The sequence below is a fragment of the Patagioenas fasciata genome, chromosome 2 (assembly GCF_037038585.1).
Source record: "Patagioenas fasciata isolate bPatFas1 chromosome 2, bPatFas1.hap1, whole genome shotgun sequence".
Taxonomy (NCBI): domain Eukaryota; kingdom Metazoa; phylum Chordata; class Aves; order Columbiformes; family Columbidae; genus Patagioenas; species Patagioenas fasciata.
The window spans coordinates 73,847,395-73,871,440 of record NC_092521.1 but is presented as its reverse complement, the minus strand read 5'-3'; the positions used below and the strand labels follow the sequence as shown (position 1 = coordinate 73,871,440).

At 37.4% G+C, this 24,046-nt stretch overlaps 1 protein-coding gene across 18 annotated transcripts in view; it reads right to left on the bottom strand.

Annotated features, from left to right (window-relative positions):
- The window catches only part of COBL (cordon-bleu WH2 repeat protein), a 175,255-nt gene that overhangs the window by 62,681 nt on the left and 88,528 nt on the right, over positions 1-24,046 (bottom strand). For all 18 annotated transcript variants that reach the window (XM_071804413.1, XM_071804407.1, XM_071804412.1 and 15 more), the window contains one exon: positions 11,973-12,170. In XM_071804413.1, coding sequence (XP_071660514.1) covers positions 11,973-12,170 — 198 coding nt within the window. The remainder of the gene's footprint in view (positions 1-11,972; positions 12,171-24,046) is intronic.

Below are 24,046 nucleotides of genomic sequence, written 5' to 3'. Positions count from 1 at the left end.
CCCTGGGGAACTGACATTGCTACCATTTCGTACACAAAACTGCAAAACATAACTGTTTCTCCAACGCAATAAAGCCACACAGCGGACTCCTTTCATGCAGCAACAGGTTTTTTGCCAAGCTAAAGTAGCAATAATCTCCCTTCAGAAAAAGACACCATTTTAAAGTAGACTTTAAAATTTCAAGTTCCTCTGGTGCAAAACCTATTAATTGACCGTGAACTTTATCTGAGTAAAGACAGATTCTCAAAGGGCTGGTGTAAAGGCAGCCTGACATCCCCGTGCACTTTTGAGAGCCTGCACCTTCTGGCTAACATCAAAATCTTCAGTGAAATTCTACACTGACATCCTCGTTCATACTTGCCAAACTTCAGAAAAAAAATATAATCAACTGTACTTGATCACTTTGTGACTGAGAAAGCTAAGACTCCTTTTAAATAATTCATCACTCAAGGATACATTATTTAAAATTATAAGACAAAATAGTCAGAAAATAAGTATACTAGTTACAATTTTTTTTTTTTAAGGGCAGGGACACAAAAAGTCCTGGAAAATAAGGTGGTTGCCTAAAAGACATTGCCTGAAGTTATTAAAATGCTTTCCGAAATTTTGTTTTTAAAATGGGATACATGCTGCTAGTAAATAAATGTGTAGCAACACAAAGTTGAGCATTCTAAAGAGGATGGGTGGCAATTTGGACTGAAACTATGAAATTTCTTCAGATATATAAAAAAAGAGAATTCTATAATATAATATTAAAATGTAAAATATCCTTAACTTACACTCTTTTAAGATATTGAGAAAGTAGCCACTACAGTGCCTATATCTTCTAGCTGTCACCTTTGATAAGCATTGTAAAAGAATTAATGTTTGATTAAATGTGCATATACCAGAATTAATTTTTAGAGCTGTTTTTCTCACAAAAAGAGGTACAAATTACTCCCTTTCCCTAGCAGCTTTTTCTGAGCTTTCTTAAATTTGATAATTTACATGACAGCAAGATAAGCCTTCAACCATCACTGCACTCTTCTCTCTTTCAATTTGGGCCTGCATCATTTATAAAAACTAAAGTGTACTTGTCTAGCTAGATTAAGCATCCAGGTTGCACAGCAAATATTATCTGATGTTCTGTCGACTTGTTTCACGTTTGCCATCTAAGCACTGTTTTGTCAGACATGAAAAGAACAAGTCTGGATACTCCTCAATAAGCTAACTGAATGTCATGTCTAAAAGCTTGTTAGGGAAACATTAACAAGTCACCTTCAAATTGGAAATTATTGTTCTGTGTTCTAATTTCTCAGTCACTTTCTGTGGTATAGGGCATTTTAAGGACCACAGACCTCTTTTAGTACTCACTAATTGGTGCCAGTACATCTTGATAATGGACTCTGCAGTAGGATAGCACCGGCCAAGGCCAGCTCCAGTGGAAATACTAAATAGATAAAACTTTTCAGATTTATGACCAGTTACAAAGACCATTGTTTCTATAAAACTTAATATATGTCACCACAGAATTTCATGTCTGTGAAGGGCAACAGTTTGCACATGTCTTTTTCAACACAGGGCAATTAACTGGAAATCATTAAGAAAAGTTCCACCCTTATATACTTTTCTTAAAGAGATATTGCCTGATCCTTTGGGCAAAACTGGATAGATCCAGGAAAGTAGCACACCATAAGAGATCATTTTGTGTTGCTATCTCCTGAAAGGCAGAAATCATGATTTGCTAAGCCTGATCACTGCACAAGACTTACAATCTAGAGAATATTTGGCATGGACCTGGATCTGATATTGATTCCAAATGGAATGGGATCAAGTCTTTACAACACCAAGTTGGTTGCTTTAGGGTTCATGCTGGAAAATTCTTACTGCTGATATGATTTACTGGCAAAACTTATGGTCTCATTCTGCAAGTGTAAATTTTTGCACTTACGAGCACAAAACAAAGAGAGCAATGATTTGGAATAGCAATCAAAGACAGCTGTTTCTGTTTCTAATGAGAGACACGTTGCCTGTTCATCTCATTACCAGTGATAAGAAGGCCTAGTGAAGTCACTGAGAATGCTGCCAGTGACTTTCCTGGAGTGGTATCAGATCACATGAGACAAATATTTAGGTAGGAATCTCTTCAATTATTCTCCAAAATCTAGCTACACTGGGTTACTTCAAGGGTTCTGCTGAGGCTTCTGTATCAGACTGTGGCAAGCACCTAGAGAAGGACAGAAGGGAAGCTATGTTCAATACTACCTTCTAATACTTTTGCAGCCACCAACCATCTTCATGTCTCTTCCCCTTCTGAAACAAGGGGAACACTACTGTAGTATTTAAGATGGCATAAGAAAGTTCACAATACAGCAGTGTAATAAAGTTACCTTTTCACCCTCTTTTCCTCTTGTAAATTGTTCTGCATCTGATCTTCTTTTTTGATTGCTGTTGAGCTTTGAGTTGACTTTTTCCAAAGAAGTATGTCTTAAAATCCCAAGATCTTCCTAACTGGTTACTGACAGCTGACAGACCAGTATTTTACAAGGTATTAGGGAAAATGAAGAGTGGTGTTTTCTCACGTACATAATTTCACGCTTATCTACACAGAACGTTACTTGCTTTTACCTGCAAGTGCTTCCAGTACTCCATCTCATAAGGTCTTTCAGCAGCTGATCTTCACACTTAGCCTTCATCCTTACTATCCATATAACTCAGTTACCAGCAACAAATTTTTGTCACTTTACAGCTTTTTTCCAGATCACTTCTTAATAAGGTGAACATGGATTCTCAAATACTCTACAGTCGTTGCAACATTCCACCACTAGATGAGCAGATCATTTACTCCTAACCTGTGAATTCTCTTTTCTTTTCTGTACTGTCAGTTATTTAAGAGTAAGGTGACCATCCTGCTTATGGAATGGAGACTTGGTTTCCTTAAGAAATCCCTGGTGAGAGACCTTGGTGAAAGCTCTGCAGAAACCCAGACAGACTGTTATCAATCGGATCACAAAGATCCATCTGTTTGCTGAATGTGTCAAGGGCACTCTAAGAGAGTCATAAGGCAAGGTTTCTGTTTTATTAAAGCTAAATTTACCCTATTCATTATCTTCATAGAGATATCAATTAATTTAATACTCTATTTCTAGTAATTTTCACAGTACATATGCCACATTAGGAAGCTTATATTTTTCTTGATTTCCCTTATACTTTCCAAACATCAACTCCATTTCCACCTTTTTTCTCTGAATTTCTTTCTGAAAATCGAAAGTGTGGCATCGGTAGCATTCAGCTGTATTTTCTCTATTTCTTTGCTGCACACAGCAGAAAGAGAATTTATATAGATACAGTTACTTTACACGATCTTCTCCACTTCAGATAGCACTGCAGTCTCTGGTGCATTATTTTGAAAATACTTTGCACAGCTACTACTCAGACAAAGGAACTAGAGTGCACTCATTTGACAAAGGAACTACAGTGCATTTCTTATCCATGTTATTAGACAAGCTTGATGTTCATTACCTGCCTACGTGGGCAACCTTAATCTACACAAAATGTAAACCAAAGCAGAACTGTTTAACCATCCTAGGAGAATAGTAGGCAATTCTCCAGCCAAGGAGTAAGGTAGTCTTTATGGCAACATGGCAAAATAAATTATTTTTATATGTCTATATGAGCAAAGGACAAAGACCCTATCTTATCCATAAACTCTCAACATCTTACTCTCAATGTTTTTCTACAGAAATGCATAAATTAAGTAAATATGCTTTGAAATGAGATTTCAGACAGAATGGCTGGAATAAAGCCCCAAATAGAGATGGATACTAAAAGCCTAACTGAAAGTTTCATAGTAACTATATGGTATTTACAGTCTTGTACATCCAAAATAAGCCACTGCTGTATGAATTTGATGTGAAATACAGAGAAATAGATACAATCCCCACTTTAATGAGTTTACCTATTAATAATCTTTTTGTGTTAACAAGCAGAGACAGACTCAGCTACTCTTTGACATTATAAAAATGTCGCCTCATGCCACTTGAGTAAAAAGCCCTCAGCCTCTTGATCTGACATTGTACAGCAGTACAGTGTGCACTCCAGCACCTAATATCCAAACTGTAATAAAAAAACTAGGACGACAGCATGATTTAACAAGTTTTTGTAGCAGCTCTACTACCCCTCTATTGTCTCAAGAACCTTGGAAATTATTCTTAAATCATGAAAGGACATCTCATACATTCTTGACTACCTGCTTTTTTAAATTTTTTTATTTTTTTTAAAAAAAGCTTATAAAATAGGTAAATTTTATGCTTATGTTATGTAAACATAATTTCTTTTCTTTTACATGACTTGGGCACCTGAAGAGTATTCTGGAGAAGGAGCATCTTTAATAAAGATTCCATAACCCTGCCTTCATCACAAAAATGCTGTCGAGAGAAATCACACAATGCCTGAGAGTTCTAACAAGTCTGCCACCAAAACCAGAGAAGATCATAGCTAACACTCCTCATATCCTCAGTAAATGAAGAATGACAAAGGACGTTTTAAAAACAGCATCCTCTGTTCATATTTCAGGCCTTCTCACACAAAGAGAAAACCAAACCAGAACAAACTAAAAAGGCGTACAGACCCAGTTATTAATTTCCTTTTAATCAACATTTTAAAAAACTTAAGTCAGTCAAGTGTTCTCCCTCCTCCTTCAGTTCAAATCTTGCTTTCACATCCTCAAAGAATTTATAAAACCCCGAGAAATAAGCTAGAAGATGCAATATTTTGCAAAAGCAAGAGACACATTAAAAAAACCCCATTTTTTTCCTACAGCAGAAACTGATTCATTGCATCCTTCCTCAGAACATGAAAAAGTATCAGTTATTCTCAAAGGAGGCTTCTGGATGCTCCACAGTGAAAAAAAAAAAAAAAGGGCAAAACAAAAATATATTCACAGAACACTTAAGGGAGAAAGGAAATGTGTCATAAGAGAAAGGTTGAGAAGACCTCACCCAGAAGACCTCTGAGTCAAAAGAAACCTCCCTTCCTCTCAGAAAGATGATAAAAAAACATGCACTCATATCTTGTTGACTTCTACTAGACATTTCTGGCTTAGGTGTAACCTGTGAAAGGGAGATAACTAATCTGACTCCATCCGCCCTTTTGCTGAATTCTGGGCTCCTTATTAAAGCAGAATACAACTGTCAGGTGGTCTTCACCATAAACTTCTCATTATCTTTCACCTTATGCAGAAGTATAGAAAAAAAATATAAGGTACAAAGGAAGAAAACACTAACAGCACAAAGCTGTTCTGCTGCAGTATGAAAAACAACCAGCCTTCCCCCGACTACAACTATAATAATTTGTACAAAAGTAGCATCAACCAAATCTAAAGCAATTGGAAACTCTTGCTCTCAGGACACAGGACTGATCGGAGTGGAGTTTTCACAGTAATAAAGTGCAGCAGATGCACAAAGGAACAGGTAGAGGACAGTGAGCTGGTAAGAGTATGGTGCTTATAGAGGCGGATCAAGCAGATATTAATCAAGCAGGTTTTAGACACCTGCCTAAGATAAACCTCAGTTCTACAGGTAATTGCGGTAGCTGTTCTCATCCAGTTGCGATACTTTTGCCTGCTGGTATCATGCCTCTCCCACAAAATGATGCTTCTGATAGTCCAAAAAGATTTGCGAGGAAAAAAATCTTCCATTCACGCAAACACGGGTTCTTTCTAAACACTCAGCTGTTTCTCAGAAGGAAAACCAACTGCAGGAGTATTATTACTTGAAACACCAGCTTTATATGTAATCCTCAGGGACAAAGCAGATTCAAGATTCAAACTCCAAATCACAGGGCATACAGAGCTCTACTGATGGCATCTTTACTGACACAACTGTGCATACAAGGAACATTCCTTACTCTACACTGTTCTATAGGATCTGTATTCATTCCTTTAGGGCCTAATTTGCAGCCAGAAGGAAATAAAACGTTGAAAACCTAAGAAATACAGCAGTAACAGTATGATTTCATACCAATCAAGATTATCCTTGCAGTCAGCTAGCCACAAATCTGTGGCATTGGATTATGAAGAAGTAAGGTAATCACTTTGTGCAAACATGTAAGAAAGATATCTGTGCAAAAAAATCACTATGCTCAGCGGACATCAGTGGAAGAAATGCTTGCTTTGCTCACATTTATATATTAACAATCTCAGTTTAAAGTCCTTTTGCAACAGAAGGTGGCACAGTAAAGAATAATATGATATTAAAATCACAGTGGCCAGATATTGAGTTGCTGAGCAACCAGACGTAGATTCTGACATCTTAAAAGTTCAGAAAACGTCAAGCTACAAACTCAGCTTCCTAATTACAGACAGCTGAGCTAACCATTTCTAAAAATCTTGGCTACTGTTTTAAAATACATTTTATTTCTAAGGGAGATAATGAGTCACATTTCCAAGTGGCATCCAAGTCCATGTCTGTAACATACACCCATACACATGGGAAATGTGAGAACTGCAAATTCAAGGGACTGATTCTGGAAACTTGGGTGAATACGTGGTTTAACAACACTTGGAACAAATGTAGTACATTAGTTATTATTTCAATATAATTTTATTCATACATTTCCTTCACTGCCTGTCCTTTATTTTTCCTACTTGAACATTATTGTGTTGTTCTTGCTAGCAGAAAGAAATCCAGGTATGTTTTCAACATACACTGTGCTCATTTGCAATGTCATTTAAAGTATTTCAGGGTTGCCTGCAGATGGGTACAAATTCAATAGCTTTCAGCAGGACATTTTGCTGGAGTATTTCCTCCTTTTGACATAGTCTTAATATGCTCCATCAACCAGAAGGGACCTAAGCTTTTAATCACTGGTGTATTCCGTTCATATTGGTTTCTATATAAAACGACAGTGAACAGTACTGTAACACAAATTCTGCTGTGAGAAAGGCATCCCTACCAAAAGCATGAAAATGCTATTAAATGGCTAGGATGCCTAATCCAGTGTCCCGTGTGCTCCACAGAGCACCTATTAGTGATTGCCAGCAGAATCATAACTCTTTCAAGTGCAATATGTACTGGAACAGGGGAACATATGTCACAGGAGACTGTTATCTCCAACAGGACCACAGACACACTTGAAAAGGAGAGAAAGAAGGAAGGAAAGAAGGAAAGAGAGAAAGAGCGAAAGAAAGAGAGAAAGACAGAGAGAGAGAAAGAGAGAAAAAGAGAGAAAAAGAGAGAGAGGGAAGGAAGGGAAGGAAGGGAGGGAGGGAGGGAGGGAGGGAGGGAGGGAGGGAGGGAGGGAGGGAGGGAGGGAGGAAGGAAGGAAGGAAGGAAGGAAGGAAGGAAGGAAGGAAGGAAGGAAGGAAGGAAGGAAGGAAGGAAGGAAGGAAGGAAGGAAGGAAGGAAGGAAGGAAGGAAGGAAGGAAGGAAGGAAGGAAGGAAGGAAGGAAGGAAGGAAGGAAGGAAGGAAGGAAGGAAGGAAGGAAGGAAGGAAGGAAAAAGAAATACCCTACATGGTGGTCAGTACTACAAATCACCAACCAAGATGGCACAAGAAACACCTCCTCTGCATTTCCACATTTTTTAATTCCTTCAATTTAATAAAACATACAGCAAATACTGAAGGTATCTTCTCTATATAAGCAAGAAATCCGGTAAATTTTTAGTGTGAGTACATTATTTTCTCCAGGAAAATTATAAAAGTCTAATTTATGTTTGCTCATTTTAAAATGATTTTCTTAAAAGCTGAACTTCGCTTTTAGGCATCAAATAGGTCATAATTAAAGTGAGGCAGGGAGAAAGACACCTGTCAGCAACGATCTACATAAGCCTGTGACTCTCTTTGGCTGGAATATTCCTTTTTATTCCTGTGAGTAAACCTCTCCAATGAATACGTTATTCTTGGTGAGAAAACATCAGCCTTGATAAAACTGACGGCAAGCTGCCTGCTCTAAAAGTGCAGCCTTGACCAAGAACTGGGCATCAACAACTGTCCTCAGCAACCCAAGTTTGAGATCCAAATGGAGAGGAATGGAAAATGCAGGGTAAAACCCACTGGACGTCATATATGTTAGTTTGTCTACAGCAACCTCCAGGAAACTATATAAAAAGGGAAATAAACCTGAGAATCATTTTGGTTTATAATGGAGCCTTCTAAAGTGTGAGGCCAGTTCCTCAACCTGCACCAAAAGCACCGATACAATTTTTATTTAAACCCACTGTCTTGCCGTATGACAACTAAGATTAAAATCTATAAAATAAATGTTAGAATATTGTATCTGTTATATCACCTTATTCTTCTGTTAGTACAGGAATTTGACTGGCTAATAACAAATCCCAAATGCCTCCTGTCACATCTATATATTACATGAAAGTGCTTTACCGAAGAACCCTCTTCTAATTCTGATGTTGTCTCCAAAAAGTCCCGGGATTTTATTCTGAATAAACTACTCAGTTTCATAGAAAAGGGTCTCACAGAATGTCCCTGAAGCCTTCTGTATCATCCCCCCAACTCCAATTTCTGTACTTCCCCATACATGCTAAAAAAATTATATTCCCATGAACTAATTTGCCAGCACACAACACTCCTGAACTCCAAAAGACTCAAATACTAAATTCTACAGGTCTTCCAAGAAATGACCCAAACACACTTCTTTTTCTTTTAAAGAAAGGTCACTGAATAACCCTCTGAGAAGATGTGTGTAATTCTGTCAGACTTCATGTGCCGCTTTTCTCTGTGTGCTCTGCCTACAATGGCATACTCATACAGGTTTTCTCTTGTGTATTTTGTCTATATAGTGCATGCTTTTTGAGATGGGGACTAAGTTTACACTATGCCTACCGTAAGGTGGCCCCAAATTCTGCTAGCACATCATCTAAAGTGCTGTGACAGAGAACAGAGACTGTTTGTAAAGGGGGTGCAGTTGTTGTCCACCCCCTACACAGTTCTACTCTACTCTCTGGATGGTGTGGGCTTCATGTTGCAACCTAAGAAAGGAGGGGATGGACTTATTTCCAAAGCATTCAACCTTCTGGATTTCATACTGGAAATATTTCCATACCCTGGTCTTTTGAAGATTATTTTTTTGAAGATTATTTTTTTCAAGTGACTTGTCGTTATTCAAAATAACATCACTTGGGAGATGTTTAGAAAAAAAACAGAGAGGCAGTCTCCAGGGAAGAGACCTATGGACTCCTTTCTTTGAGTCTGCATTCCTTTGCAAACTATTTAGTGCATGTTCAGCGCACTCAGAAACATTGCTCGATTATGCTCTGAACAGAAATGAAGATTTTCTGAAGAAGATTTACAACAGTTACAAAAGGAACACTACCTTTAAATAGACATGGAAAACTAATGATGCTGCACTAAAAAGTAATTCAAGTTACTGCAGGGGCCTTGCCTTCAAGAGGTAAATTACCGTAAGTCCCACAGAAACAAAAACTGCAATATGGTAAAATTATATTGCAGTAATCCACCTATCATGAAAAGTGAGTAGAGAAAATCTAAATCTAACACATAAATTAAAACACCCCAGTCTTTGTACACATGGAAATCTCCGACTGGAACCACTAGGCAGGGAGATGGGACATATATTCCTCAAGAATCATCTGTGCTGTAAAGAAATTTGGATGCCCTGGAGTGTAACAATGGGCTAAAAATAACAGGCTTATTGGGTTGCAAAGTCAAACTACAGGTATGCATAGCAGCTACAGTATTCACTTTCCTGAAGAACTTTATGGAACCACACAATTTAAAAAGAAAAAACCTTCTGAAAGTTCAGAACACCACCTTCTTCATTTTCTATTAATGTGCTAGCTTCAGTGGAAATAAACATGTTCCCCTTTTGCAGGATCTTCCTGTTAGTAACAGTTGCACATAAATAAAGTCTTCTAAACAAACATCTTATCTTCTTATGGAAGGAAGTCCATTAATAAGGAATTGACGTCCTTCCCTGAAAAAAAAATATCAGTGCTAATTCTTTCCCATAAACTAAAGAAATAAACTTACACCCTGAGATTTTTTACTCTATTTTCACAGCAAACTGGATAGTCTGCACGTAGATGAAATAGAACTGTTTGGGTTTTCTCATAAACAATAACCCTGTTGCTACCTTGCCACATAATACTGAATAATTAATCTCTTCTCTCAGTTTTTCAACACTTCATGGAACTTGTGCTTCATTTCAGCTGAGCTCCACACACTCTTGTTCAAACTCCAGGGCAGCCTGTGAGCAACTTCCAGCCTGGGAGCTTCAGAGGCACATCAGAACTGCTTAATACTTTGACCTAGGCAACTGTGCTCATAATCTCCTGTGCTCTTCATTGTTTGTCAGCTACACAAGACATTTCTGTTGCCCCAAATTTACTTTGTCATGGAAAATCCTCTAATGCAACCTTCATCTCTTTCCTTTCTTCAGAATAGCTTTTTCCTTAGACTAAGAGGTTGACACTGTAATGTATGCTACTTGCAATAAATAAATACTTTTCTCCCAATGGCTTCAGAAAGCCAGCACTTTAATCTATTTGCAACAATGCTGAAAATAGAAATGTTAACATGTTTAATGAGAGTTTAGATTTTCAGAGCTTTTGTGCAACACAATGTAAAATCTCAATGCCACATTGCATGGAGATAAGCCTAAGAGAATGGAAGAATAATATACTCTGTGATTACTATACTTGCATAAATTTAAGAGTTATAATGCCATAGTATTTCTGTATCAAAAGATTTATCTTAAACAGATTAAATGTTTAACTCTGGGGGACATAAGAAATCTCATCAAAATATTTACAGTAGGAATTTCAAAAAGAAATTTTAAAAAAGAAAGTGCACTAGATGTTGCAAGAAAACCTTGTTTTCTCTTCAGCTGTGTCTGTAAATGAGTGCTATTTCAAAGGCATCCTACTTCAACTTTGAAAGATGAAACATCACTATGTTCCAGCAATCACATTTTTAGATATCCTAAGAATGGGAAAACAAGGTTCCACAATCCTTTCCCAAAGTATGAATCAACTTTGCTTACACAGCGCTTCACTGGAGAAGGCACTTAACGTTATGTCTTAACGCATATAAACAAAAGAGTGTCAGGGAGCAAGACTGGGCACTAGAGTCCTCCTTGGCTACCCTGAGCTCAAAGAGTCCTGACTCCATTTCACACCAACATAGTTCACTTTCCAAAGACCAGTCTGCTGTAGAGGAGCAGATAGACTCAGTGCACATTACACAACCTTGAAAGTACTGGTTCCTTGCATTCTTATTTAGCATCCATATATACCTTTACACACTGATTTTTATAGTAATGCCTTTTGTTGATAAGGGAACCAAAAGTCCTAATGCGCTTGCACATGTTTAGTAAAACACATACCTGAATATCACTATAAAAACAAGAACAATTTCCTTTTCCCTTAACTCTATTATTTTCGAAGGGCTGGGTCCTCAGAAAGCTTTGCCCCCATTTCTGTTTAATTCTCGATAACTTTATTGCAGAATGGTGACCTTTTTTAAAAGCAAAACCAGAGCAGTGCTTTAAAAGGTCACATGGCTGAATTCTGAAAGCAGAGCAATGGTATCTCACGGCAGCACTGGAAAACAGGGATGCAGGCAAGTCTGACAAGTGTCTCAGCAAAACAGCAGGCTGAAGATTTTCGTCAGTCATTTCAACTGTCACCTGTTTTCCAGGACTGCCCTGACCAATAAGGATACCTAGTCACCATACAGAATTTCCAGCTTTTCTGACTTTTTCTTCATCCTCCTTCTTTTAGCGTAATGCTTCATGACACTTTCCTGATTTAGAAAGATTCTTGACACAGAAGAAAGCTTGAGGCAGTCTCAAAAAAGCTCAGTAAATATGTACAAAACTCTGAGACTTTTGATAATTTTAATTTATAAAATCAATAGTTCTGGTGAGTTGTAGTTAATGGCTTCAGCTCTGACGACTGAACTGATGGCAGCCATCACACCAAGCAAAGAAGCCCATTCTGTGGTGTCACTGTTACCTGCGCTGCTGTCTTGTCCTGTCCACTACTCGTCTCCATGTTCTGCAACGCAGGTGTCGCCACTGGTGGAGGAGGCGCTCTGCGCTTTTTCACTTCTGGGTTTGCCGTCATTCCTGAGATGTTACCAAGGGACAGGGATGGACCCAGGCTACCGGAACGAGAATTCACCGAAGGGGAATTTGGTGCTGTGGAAAAACCCTGCAAAAGGATTAACATCTTGAATTAACATAACTTTTTCAAAAAACAATGGGAAAGAAAGAAGAAAAACAAGACGCATCTGGTTACTGTTTAAACAATGACATAAATAATCATGTATGCTCCTCTGCCAAACTTGGTGAATTGCAAACTTGTAACTTTTGGAAACTTCTAAAGGTCAACTGGAACAAAGCTTACAGGCAATATTAATAAGTCAGGAGGCACGATGAGCACCTGCTGCAGTTTAACAGTACTATTGATGGGAACACTACTGCTGTTTGCTATTTGAAGTATAAGCTTCATCAAGACACATAATTGCTGTTATCCAAATCCATTTGCACCTGTATTTAAATCACAATACACATTTCTGAAAGCAAGATTTACTCTTAAATGACAACACTGCATTAATCACATGCTGCCCATGTCCCAGGTTTGTTTATTTCATTATCAATCTGCCTGATGTACCTGAGTCTTCTCTGCAGATTACTGAAGAGAAACTCTTGTTACCCTCAAACTATTTCCAATTTACATGAACAAACAAGCATAATCATTCACAGTCTACTGAGAACAACCATTTAACCTGGTCAAAAGAAGTCCCACTGTCAGGTACCACTCTGGATTTCAGCAGGCCCGGATGAAAGGAGGAGCAGAAAGTTTTATTTCAGTAATTTCTTAATGTTAAAAATTACTTTGATTTTCATTGAAAACTTAATGAAATCAATGGAAAAAGTTTCAACGATTTCAGATCAAGGCTTTAATGCATTTTTGTTTTAATACACAAACAGAAATACATGCTGTCATACAGCAGTAAATCTACAAATAAGAAAGACTGGGAAACATGATTGCTTGAAACCGTGCATTTTAAATTTAGTTTTGACACTTAAAATTCAACATAATTAATTTTTGAATCTGCTAATAAAGATCTTGCAAAACCTCTTCCCTCAAAACCTGTGAGTCACCTTTTGCTCTTTTTAATTAAGAGAAGCTTCTACGGTAAATTGAAGATTTTACTTTTTAATTAAGTTATGAGACGGTTCTGCTACAAAACATCTTCTGTGAAACCATCACTGATACCAATCCACCGTGAGCTGGAGCAGGATACTTATTCTGGGAGGACAGGGTGGTGACCGTGGCTGATAAGGCGGTTCTTATCACAACACAACATGCTACAACACTTCCAAGCTCACCCATTCAGGACATAAAGCTCTCAAGTGGAATTTTGCCCAAGACTACAGAATACATAGGTGCAGGAAACTAAAGGACACCATAAATCCCACCATTTTCCAAATAAAGTTCTTTGAACCTAAACTGTCCACTCTGGAAAGTGCTGGAAAATGTTTTGCCTGAAATGTATGGCTGCCTCATCACTGAAGTGAACATCTGGATTTTGTTAGGAGTGTAACAGTTCTCTGAACTCAAGGGCAACAACAGCTTCTTCATCTTTGTAGCAAATGAAGAAAGAAACTCCAAGTGGAAGGTGGGGTTTAAAACATTAGGTCTAATCTCATAAAGAAATACACTCTATTCTTGGCCCTATAGTTTGGGCAGTGGAAAATAAAATGATCTCATCTGTAACCTGCAGGTTTAAGCCACTCTCTGTGCATAATGTACCTGGTCCTACCAAATAAAGTTTGTTTACTCCTAAAGAAATGACAGCATTCACAGGGTGGAATATAAAGTTGTCTCCTCTTTTCACACACTTATAAAATGACTAAACAAAACAATTTTCAAGTATACTGCAGAGTTATGCTTTTGTGACTGTTTTAATTATTTGATTTTCTCTGCTGGACAAAAAGGTTGAGAAATTTTTTTAAGAGATTTTGAGATATATATAAACAATAAAAAACCCCTAAAACTTCCCTCCCAGAATTAGAAATTATAGGGTACCAGTAAGAAGACAGGATATATCGGATTTTCAATTAATATCCTAGTCAATTCTACCTCCAGGTCTTGTGGCTGAAGAGCTATCAGAATCCTTTTCAGACCACTGTGAAGGAATACAATGATGACCAACTAAACATTTTAAAGCTGCTATTTTTTAAAAGAAGTTTGGATTTCCTAACAGAAGATACAGAAAAAAAATGTAACACTTACATGACACTATAAATAGTTTATAATAAAAAAACTTTAATGAAAGGAAAAAAAAAACCATCTTGGAAATTCATCAATGCTTTCTTTTCCAAGTCCAACTTTTATATCAAGCCTATTATTTACTGAAAGAGCAGTTCAAGAATGCTCATGTTAAGATCTTCCCATAAAATAAAAACTCACTACAGCTTCCAGGGGCATAGAATGCACAGCAGCTTTGAATACCCCACCGTTCAGCAATGAGAGCGCTGTCTAACTGGGGGCAGACCTTCAAGATCTCCCCTGTGTGTAGTCCTTTTCATTAGCTTTAAGACAAAAAACAAACAAACAAACAAAACAAAAACAAAAAACTACTTTGGACACAAACCACTGACACAAGTGCTTTTAGCCTGACTCGTCTTTTATTGTAAACCTCGTCTACAGAGACAAAACCTTACCCAGCTTTTATATTTTATGTTGTGTTAGATGCAGTGCAGTTTCTTTCCAAATCAGTGGATTTGGGAGGTTTGGTTTTCAGGCAGGTTAGCAAGGCAACTATTAAGAGCATACAACATTAATTAAGCAAACTTGTAGGGACCTGATATGTACATGCCATTTACTCAAACCATCTCTCATTTGTTGTTGTTTTAATCTATCAGTGGGCCAATTTCAGTGGAATTCCTCAAATTACAGCAGTGTAAGTGAGAGGAAAGCCAAGCTTAAGTTTTGCAGCCAATGTAGGTGGCAAAAGAAGTCAGCCCTTATCCTTCATTTCATTTGAAAAACAGGTTAGCATTAACGTCATGCTAAGAATCAAAATCAGTTCCTACAAGCCACGTCTTTTGGGTTTTTTTGGAAAAAAAAAAAAAAGAAAAAAAAAGAAAAAAAAAGGAAAAAAGGAAAAAAAAAGGAAAAAAGGAAAAAAGGAAAAAAGGAAAAAAGGAAAAAAGAAAAAAAAGGAAAAAAAAGGAAAAAAAGGAAAAAAAATTGTATCGTATCAGAAAAAGAAAATTCATGGCAATGACTTAAAGAGCTTTTACAAATGTCTCCCAAGTTGTAAAAACATAGTCTTTGATGGACCACTAGTGTTAAAAGAACTTTGCTAGCAGTCCAAACAATAATTAAGTAGTACAACCTAGCAAGAAAAAAGTTTCCTTTCTTTTTTCTTTTCTTCCCTAAATTAAGCCAAAACAAACCCAACACAATTACAGATACACCAACATAGGCCGGCAGTCAAGTCAGTCTCTAGTCGAGCACGGGGCTTGAACGTGTACTGAGCCACAACCACGGCCTAAAGCCCAGTTCAATTCCATGAAGCAGAAATCAGAAGGAGGCAAGAAAGAGCTGAAGCACCTCCATATCTACATCTGGTGCCATCTGGTTTCATGGATCCACTGTTTTATGTTATACTTAGCAGGTAGTTTTTTCCCTCTCATTGAACTTCCAAAATCTAAATAACTCGTTTTTTTTTTTCCAACATACAAGATGGTTTCTTTCAGGTCAAGCAGTTTAATTTTAGGACATCTTTCCTACTAGTCCTTCTAGTTGGAATGTAGCTTTCCAAGATTTTTTTGGAAGGGCAGAGGGGCTGTTAAAACACAGAAGTGTGAAGGCTCTGAGTAATCTGGCGACTTGGGCATTCCAGTCCCCTTTTCAAAAGAGATTGAGAAGTCAGTTTTCTCCAAGACTCCCAAAGCCCACAGCCTGCTGAGCTCAATACAAGCTAAATTAAGAACCTAAAGCAAAGACCACTCTACGTTCCAAGGTCAAAAATCTACAGTGTAATTACGAAATGTCTTTTGCAAACTATCTCTTTTTAAGGATGAACAGAAGCTCTGACATCTTAGGGATACTTCTGAAAATTTTAATGTTAATATTACTAAAATAATGTAAGATAAATCTATTAAAATATAACTGTACTGCTGTGAAAATTCAGTTTTACAAAAATAGATACGTACAAAAATGGAAGTCAGTTTATGTTTGTTTTCAAAAGGTATCCCTCATATACAACTCTCTTACTCAAAGCCCTGTTATTAGCATTTCCTTGATTTTCTGGTGACACTAAGTGGCATTTAAAGGTCAGCAAGGAAGAGACTGCCGTTTGCCTGTGAGAGTGATTTGACTTCCCGTTCCCTGTCCACACCGGTCAATAAAAATTTTTCAAAATGTCAAGTTCCTTTCCTGCGAGGTTGCTCCAGCCAGGCCTTTCTTCCGCAGCTCTTTGCCAAAACTCACATATTTGAGCTCCTAGTCTTGTTATGCAATTTCCTTCTGAGAAGTTTTTAAATCAGAAGTAATCAATTGAGCTGTTTTTAAGCCCTCAAAATACCAGATGTATAAGCAAAAAGAGTTTTTATTTGTTTTCTAAAACAAAGACAGAAATAAGAATAAAGGAAATTTTTTTATTTTTTTGCAAGTGTACTGTGGGTAAATATGAAAGGTGAGATTTAGAGCAGGCAGACAAATCCATCTACTCAGTGATAGCAAGAATATTTATGACTGTTGGACATTTAAACTCCATTAATGCGAACTTTTATTGATCTGCTGAGTGACACCTTAACTGATTACATTTGGCCATTTAAAATGCCAGACAGGTTGGAGGCTGCTTTCCTTCACATGATACTGAAATTCCTTATACCAGCACTAAATGCGACAACACCAGAACTGAATTAATCCAAGCTCCTGTTTCAAAACCAAAGCATAATACTGCGGTCATGATATTGCTTGGAGACATAGTTTAAAAATAAACAAACAAAAAACAAACCAACAAACAAAACCAATAACAACAACAAAATTGTTTCAGATTTTCCTTTCTAACCAGCCACACTGAAATGAAATTTGTGTTTTGCACTCCTCGAAGCCCCTTGTGATTCTGGTACTTGCATTCAGTCTGCAGTCAGATATGACAAACAAAACAAACAAACAAACACCCACAACCTTTTCCTACTCTGAACTAAAAATGAAACATATTTTTAATGCACTTTATGTTGCTTTATTATCTCATTGCATTTTGCTGTTTGTAGGAAATTATCTGGTCATCCATCACAATATTAAAAGAGAAGCAGCTACCTAATTTCTGCAACAGTTACTTTAGAGGCAGTACCACGTCAATTTTATACGTCTGGTGAGTAGGCTTTTGAGGTTTTACTGTAAAAGTTTTGAGTTATACTTTGAAGTCTGTAAAACTACAGTGTTCTTGTGCTTGTATGAGTCTATTTTAGTATCTAGCTAGGAATTCCACATTTTGTGGTCAGGTCCCATTTGGTGGAAGCCAGAACTCACACAAACAGAATTAGAAATGCCTGAGAATGCTCCTCTGCTGTGTCTCTGCCAGTTCCCCCTCACCATGGACAACCACGCTCCTCTCGTTTTAGTACAAAGTTTGTTGATCACAAATCATAGCAGTGCCAGGTACAAGGAGGTCATCTCCTTCACAAAGGCATCTGCTTTATCTCCCAGCACTGAAACAGCATGACCAATCTGTCCCTAGAGAGGTTACTAAAACCCTCCTATAACACAGGTCCACACCATCCACAATTACGTTATTTTTTTGCTTAACTATCCTCATCATGAGAATTTTCTTCCTTGTACCTTAAATTTCCCTTCCTGTAGGTTTATCTGATTACTTCTTGTCCTCTCCTCAGGTAAGGCCATATGATGTAAAGAATCTCTGTGTGTCTCTACAGCTTGGAGCACCACCTTTGTTTCCAGCACCAAGTGATTTCTGTTCACTTTGCACCTCCTGCAGTGTCTAAACTCTTTCCCAGTAGAAAAGTTGAAAGAACAACCACCCGAAGGAAAGAACTAAAGAAGTGGAAGCCTCCAGGAGAAAAAAATTCAGTAACAGATTGAGGGGCTTAGATTAGATTCACTGTTCATGAACTAAGTAGGGAACAAGTGTGGGTATTAACTCCAGCCCCGTGCACTACACTGAGGACAAAGATGGTGCCCAACCAGAAAGAGCTTCCCAGAATCTTGTTTAGTTTTTGCTACACTTCTTGTGTGTGAAGCAGTGTTCAAAACTCCTTTTCCATCAGACGGATATTGAATGGATATGGCAAAAACCATAAATAAGTTGATTCCTTTTTTTAGGAACAAATATTTTACTTTAATGTTTAGGAATATAAACTTTTTATTCAAATTATTAGTAGGTTGGAAAACATGGATTGGGAATACATGCACTCCAGCTAAACACAAACACGTCTGTAAATTCTTGAAAATATGAAGAATGACACGCAGTAAAACCAAGCCTAACTGCTAATGTTGATATCACCTACTACAACCACCTCCCTCAGTATTCACTCAGCCTGAGATTACAACTTTCACCTGAGTTCTCCAAAAGCGAATAAACTACCATGCCATATATAAAGCAGCAGAATACAGATCGATGAATTCAATAATGTATATTCAATATGCAAGCAACTCACTTTTTTGAGATTTTATGACAGATGTAATTCCTCAATGCTTTGAGAATAGAATCTCTTGAGTCACCTCTGGTGATTTAAAATTCAGTGTGTTTCCTCTAAATAATTTCTCCTGGTTTTGTGTTTCACTCTTCAGATCTTCCCAAGTCACACTACTCTTCACACTTAACAAAATCTTTGTCTACTACTGCTACCCAACAACACCCATGTCAATCTGAGGAGGTCTCCCTGGTAGGATGAAGAAGACAGTCGTACTATCAAGGGAAATGCATGCAATGATTTTTTTTCCATTACAGTAATACACATAGAAAAGTGAAGACAAGCTAACTTGATTTAAATTTGTGTGCTTGTATCATCCCTTCTGTTTAAATGATAGTGTGTTTCAAATAAACCCATTGCTTTTTAAAAAAGTAGAATCCCAACAGAACAAGCAAAAATAACCTCTCAACAGGACAGGGCAGACAACAGCTTTTCTGAATGGTGGGACAGAGGGAAAGCAGGCAGGGCCCTGTCTGAACAACTCAGGAGTTGGGAGCAGGCAGCTGCCTGGTGCTAATGAGAAGACTGAAGTGTATAAATCAGTGTTTAGAAGGCTCACATCAATCACTTGTGTCCTCTCCTGTCAATCTGGACACTGTAGTCATTGTAGTAACCAACAAGCACGTATCCTGTGGACCTCGTTGAGGAACTTGTTAAAGAAGATAAATGTATTTCCTTTGATTCAAAGTTGTTAGCACTAACAAGTCAGCCTCAACTCAATGCAGGGAAAATTGATTTGCTACAAATCGTTCTAATGCACGATTTCTTTAATTTATGACACTGTGTGTCCTATGAAGGATGAAAAATTGTTTTGCTGAAATATAAAGCTATTCAGTCACAAATAAAAGAAACTCAGGTTGCTAAACCTTCTTTTTCTAAACAAACGTGACCAGCAAACCAAGTAGATGTATGTTCAAGAAAACCAAATTTCAGCTTGTAACTACACAAGCTGATACACTCTCCACTTAATATTCTGATATCCAGCAGATTCTCACTTCGCAGAAATACAGCTAAAAAGCTGTGAAACATAAAATTATTAGAATATATTTCAACTTTTGTATAAATCCAATTACATCCATGAAATAGCCATAAGCTTCAGCATGTGTGTATTACAGGTATTTCTGTACATGGATATACTAAAATCACCATGATTTTTAAAACATTCATGGATGTGCAGTTCCTTAAAATGCCACACTAAGGTGACAGACACATGACAAAAGAAATCATAGTCATATATGCACAAGTTTCCAGAACATGCCAACCCGCTTCATGCCTGTGTGCTGTGCTACTGATACCAATAGGCTGAAGGACAGCACACAAAGCACATGTTGGTTTTTGTTGTTATTGCTGGAGGTTTTTGTTGTTTGTTTATTAGGGGTTTTGTGGTGGTTTGGTTTGGTTTTGGTTGGTTGGGTTGGGTTTTTTTGTTCGTTTTAACTTTCTGGGTGACAAAGGAGGTTTGAATACCACTGACGTGTAAATATCCTTGGTTTTATTATGGGTACGTAAACCCTCGTGAGACAGAATAATCATTAACATAGCATAGAAAACATTTCTGCATTGGCTATTTTCTATGCTACTCAGTATTTCAATAGAAACTTGGGTGGGTCCATCACTTGGGTAGGAGGTAGGAGTGCAGGCTGCAGATACAGTCTGAAATTAATTCCAAAGTTAAGTTGAACCACGGGTGATAATCTGGGATGCTGGCAGATCCTTAGAATAACGTTTGTTTGCATTTCATACAACTGTAAAATGATTTATCTTGACTTTCAGGAGTGTGTGGACAACTTTGTGTCTCATTTGCTAGAATGCTGGTTTCCTTTTTTTCTTTTTTTTTTTTTTAATATAGTTTTGGGAAAATACCAGAATCAGTTTATACATAAAATGCACCCCCTGAGGGCTGATTTACATCTTTCTGGTTAAACTGCTAAAAACTTATCTTCCGCAAGTACAAGTCTTTTTGTCACAGTGCACTGTCAAAACGTATCAGTCTACCAAAAAAAAAAAAAAAAAAAAAAAAGACCATATTTTGAAAACAGAGTTTTCATAACTGTCAGAAATACAAATACACAAAGTCAATATAGGGAGACAGATTAAATTCAAAATATTCCCAGAAGGGAATGGCTAATAAAAAATAGGTAGTCAGCAAACTCAGCTACTCGTGTTACTTGTAATTTTTTGATAGCTATGTGCATATATGTTGAATAAGCATTAAATGACTTGATAGCGCGATAGATAACAAAGAAAAGCTTTTGTCACATATTATGCCAGACCAAAAAAAAAACCAACCAACCACCACCAGAGCAGCTAATATATAAAGATTTTATATGAAAAGTCTCATAAAATGAGGACAGAAGATGGGCTTGTAACAACAGACGTACAGGGAGTTGTGGGACTACAGTGGGTCCTTGGATTCCCTGACAGAGGGCATGGGAACAGAAATTAGCCTTGAAGATATGAAGGCCTACCTGTGAGAGAGATGGGAGTAAAGGAGTATCCGGAGATGTTAAGGATGTACCCGTGAGAGAGAAGGGAGTAAAAGAGTAACACTGATGATAGCAAAAATAGCCCATGAGATGTTACTGCTGTAACTTGTAATCAATAGTGAAGGGACACACGAATTGGTAAAACTGTACAAAAATGCACTTGTGGCAATAAATGGCACCTACTACTTTCATCCTGGAAGAACTTGCTCTATGTTGTTTGTCCGTATCAATCACGACAGGGCGTTTGGTGAATTATAAAAGGAAACGGGACAAAACGTGGAATATATTACAAGTCTCTTTTGGATATTTGTCCGAGTGGTACAAAAGCAGAGAAAGAAGTAGGAAAGAACATAGGAAGAAGTGAGGAGAGAAACAAAACCAGTTATTACGGGGAAAATGAAGTGACTAAGTTCACCAGATTTGACCAGAGAGTCCTTGCAGAAGTTCAAAGACAAAAGTCTGGAAAAGAAGAGGAGCAAAGCAAAAGCAGACGACTTCAGAAAATGCGATGATAGAGCACTGGCTCATATCCTGGGGAAGGAACAATAAACTAAGCAGACTGTGCAGGACAGAAACCATATTCTGCAAGAAAATTTAATGATTGCTCACATGTTAACCAAGAAAGATGGTGATTTAATGCTTGCTTGTTGACATGAAGACAGCGGGAGAAAAGTTACATGAACAGAACTCAAACTGGTAAAGATTCAGTACTAAAAGGAAAGGGGATTAATACAAAGATTTGTGAATGTGTAATAAATATTTCTGGAGCAGGGATTTAATGAATACAAAACCATGAAATGAGACAAAATGGAACAAAATAACCTAAGACACATCTTCAAATCTACCACAAGAGGTCTAAAAGTCAACGACAGACTCTAATGGAAAAATGCATTTTTAAGAAATCTGAAGAAGAAAGAATTACAGGGGAAAATTCACACGGACTCCAAAAATCAATTCAGTTGCAGTGTAGAAAGAAGACAGAAAAATATCAAGCCAGAAGGAAAACAAGGAAAGAACATTTGAGAAGAGGCCATGTCCATTTGGCCTTCGAAGGCCATTTGTAGATCTAGTGAGAGCAATCTTGAAAGAATGAGGATGGAAAAAGCCAAATTTTTGTAGGTCAGAAAAGGCTGGTTTCTCCTTTCACTTACAATTTTGCACTATGTGAAAAGAGATTAGCTCAATCAAATAGTGTTGAATAACCAAGCCAAAAATCAAAATCTGTCTTCAGTAATGGTCTGGCAACCAGCTTCCAGTTCAAAAGGTCAAAGACCAACAAGAGTGAAAAAGACATTTTCAGAATTTCCACTGGTGTTAAGCATTCATCAATCATAAATAACCACAAAATGGATCAGAGGTCTTGAGTTAAACGAATTCATCATTACAGCAAGAGTTTATTTTCTCTAGGTTTACTAAGCCTTTTAAATCAATCAGCCAATGTATTTGGTCCATTGAAGTTGGCAGTTGTTACATTTGCGATATATGTCCTTCCAAAATTGAAAATATTTTGAAAAACTACTGAGAAGAACTTCTGCTGCAATAAATTCTTTTAGTGTATAGGAACTATCAAACTCCTAGTGTTGATCATCTTCAATATATTTTCATTGTAGATATGCCAATTTATACTGGAGTAGGAGATGGAAACTTCACATAAAACATACCATTTAAAAAATGTCTGCTCTAATGTCTGCATAGCAAATTTTTATGGGGATCAGAATTATGAATGGAATAGTTCCTGGCATGCGTTATTTGGGTGTGTATTTGTTTGGTTTTGAGGAAATAATTTCCATTTTTTACTGAAAGTATTTTTATTCCAGTTAAATTAAAAAGTGTTTTTTCGCCATTTTAATGACAGTGTTGTCCTTACACAAGTTTTCCAGAGACAAGAAACATTAACGACCAACTCTCATTAACTTTCAGTGTCTGCAGAAATTCTGATACATATGACCTTTGGCCTCTCAAAATCTCTACTTATTATAGCTCTTGATGAATGGGAAAAACCTGTACCGAAATTCAAAAGCAAATTTTCACCAAGAACTGCAGAACTTTTCTAAATTCAAAGGAATTGCTCTGATCTATTCAAGCTCAGGGAACTGAGTTCTAGCTCCCGTCCCTATAAACCCAATTCCCACACGAATACTTTGTTAATTTAGCAGGAAGTTGTGCAGCTACTCTTCCCTTTGAAGTCTATGGTAACTGTAGGTGTTCAGCTAGGAGACAAATAAGATCATTCAACTGTCGAAGCCGATTTTTAAAAAGTAAGCTTTACACTTTTTAATGATAAAACTGCCAAAAATATTCCTGAAAAACAATGCAACCTCTGAGGTTTTTAAAGCTTAAATTAGAAGAACAAATCAGCTTCTGAACTCTGAAACTAGTGCAAATCTTAACACAAATCCTAATTACAGTTTCGCTAAGAGGATTCTAGCAACCTGAATCAGAAGTCAACAGCCAGAAATTTTACTGTTTCAATTAGTTCTTTCAGAAGTTTGGATGCACACGTGTGCGTGTGTGTGTGTACATGTCCTGTGTGTGTGTGCATACGTGTATCTACAAACGAACCCAGGTATGTATACATATACAAAATGTATTACTTCCATTAGCTCTTTCAGACGTCTACGTGCATGCTTGTGCGTGTGTGTATGTACACTTAAGCAAGTCCCCAAACTGTATCTGCAGCTTCTATGCTGAGAATTTCCAGCAGCAAGTCACGGCACTGAAGCAGACCAGTACTTTAAGGAGGTCTGACAGCTTGCTGCGGAAGACAAAACCAAAAGGCAACCCTCTCCTGCTGGACAATGGATAGAGCACATCCACGTTTCATACACATCCATCTTCTGTTTCAGAACACCTACAGATCAAT